This window comes from Nannochloropsis gaditana (genome assembly GCF_000240725.1).
Source record: "Nannochloropsis gaditana CCMP526 unplaced genomic scaffold scaffold319, whole genome shotgun sequence".
Lineage (NCBI taxonomy): Eukaryota > Eustigmatophyceae > Eustigmatales > Monodopsidaceae > Microchloropsis > Microchloropsis gaditana.
The window spans coordinates 5,039-5,285 of NW_005803634.1; the positions used below are offsets into that span (position 1 = coordinate 5,039).

General features: G+C 67.2%; 1 protein-coding gene across 1 annotated transcript; it reads right to left on the bottom strand.

Annotated features, from left to right (window-relative positions):
* Window positions 1–82: 82 nt before the first annotated feature.
* NGA_2117600 (uncharacterized protein) lies at window positions 83–237 on the bottom strand (the record flags this gene model as incomplete). Its single annotated transcript, XM_005855012.1, has 1 exon — window positions 83–237. A coding segment is annotated over one exon (155 nt), but the record flags the coding sequence as incomplete, so codon positions are not given.
* Window positions 238–247: the final 10 nt, after the last annotated feature.

The window sequence follows — 247 nt, forward strand, 5'->3', positions numbered from 1 at the left end:
AAGGAACAGCCTTTCTCGGCCATGGGAGGCGATCAGGATGCGACCAGGGCTGCGCACCCCAATTCCTCCCTCCCGCCCTCCGTCCCTCCCTTCCCTACCAGCGCCGTGGTGGTGCCGGCTGGCACCGTGAAGGAGACCTGCTGTAAGCCGGAAACAGGGGATTGCCCGGGGTAGTGGAAGGACACGTCCTTGAACTCGAGGGAGAGGCCGCGGGTCGTGTGGCTGCTGGAGGAGGGGGGGGGGAGGG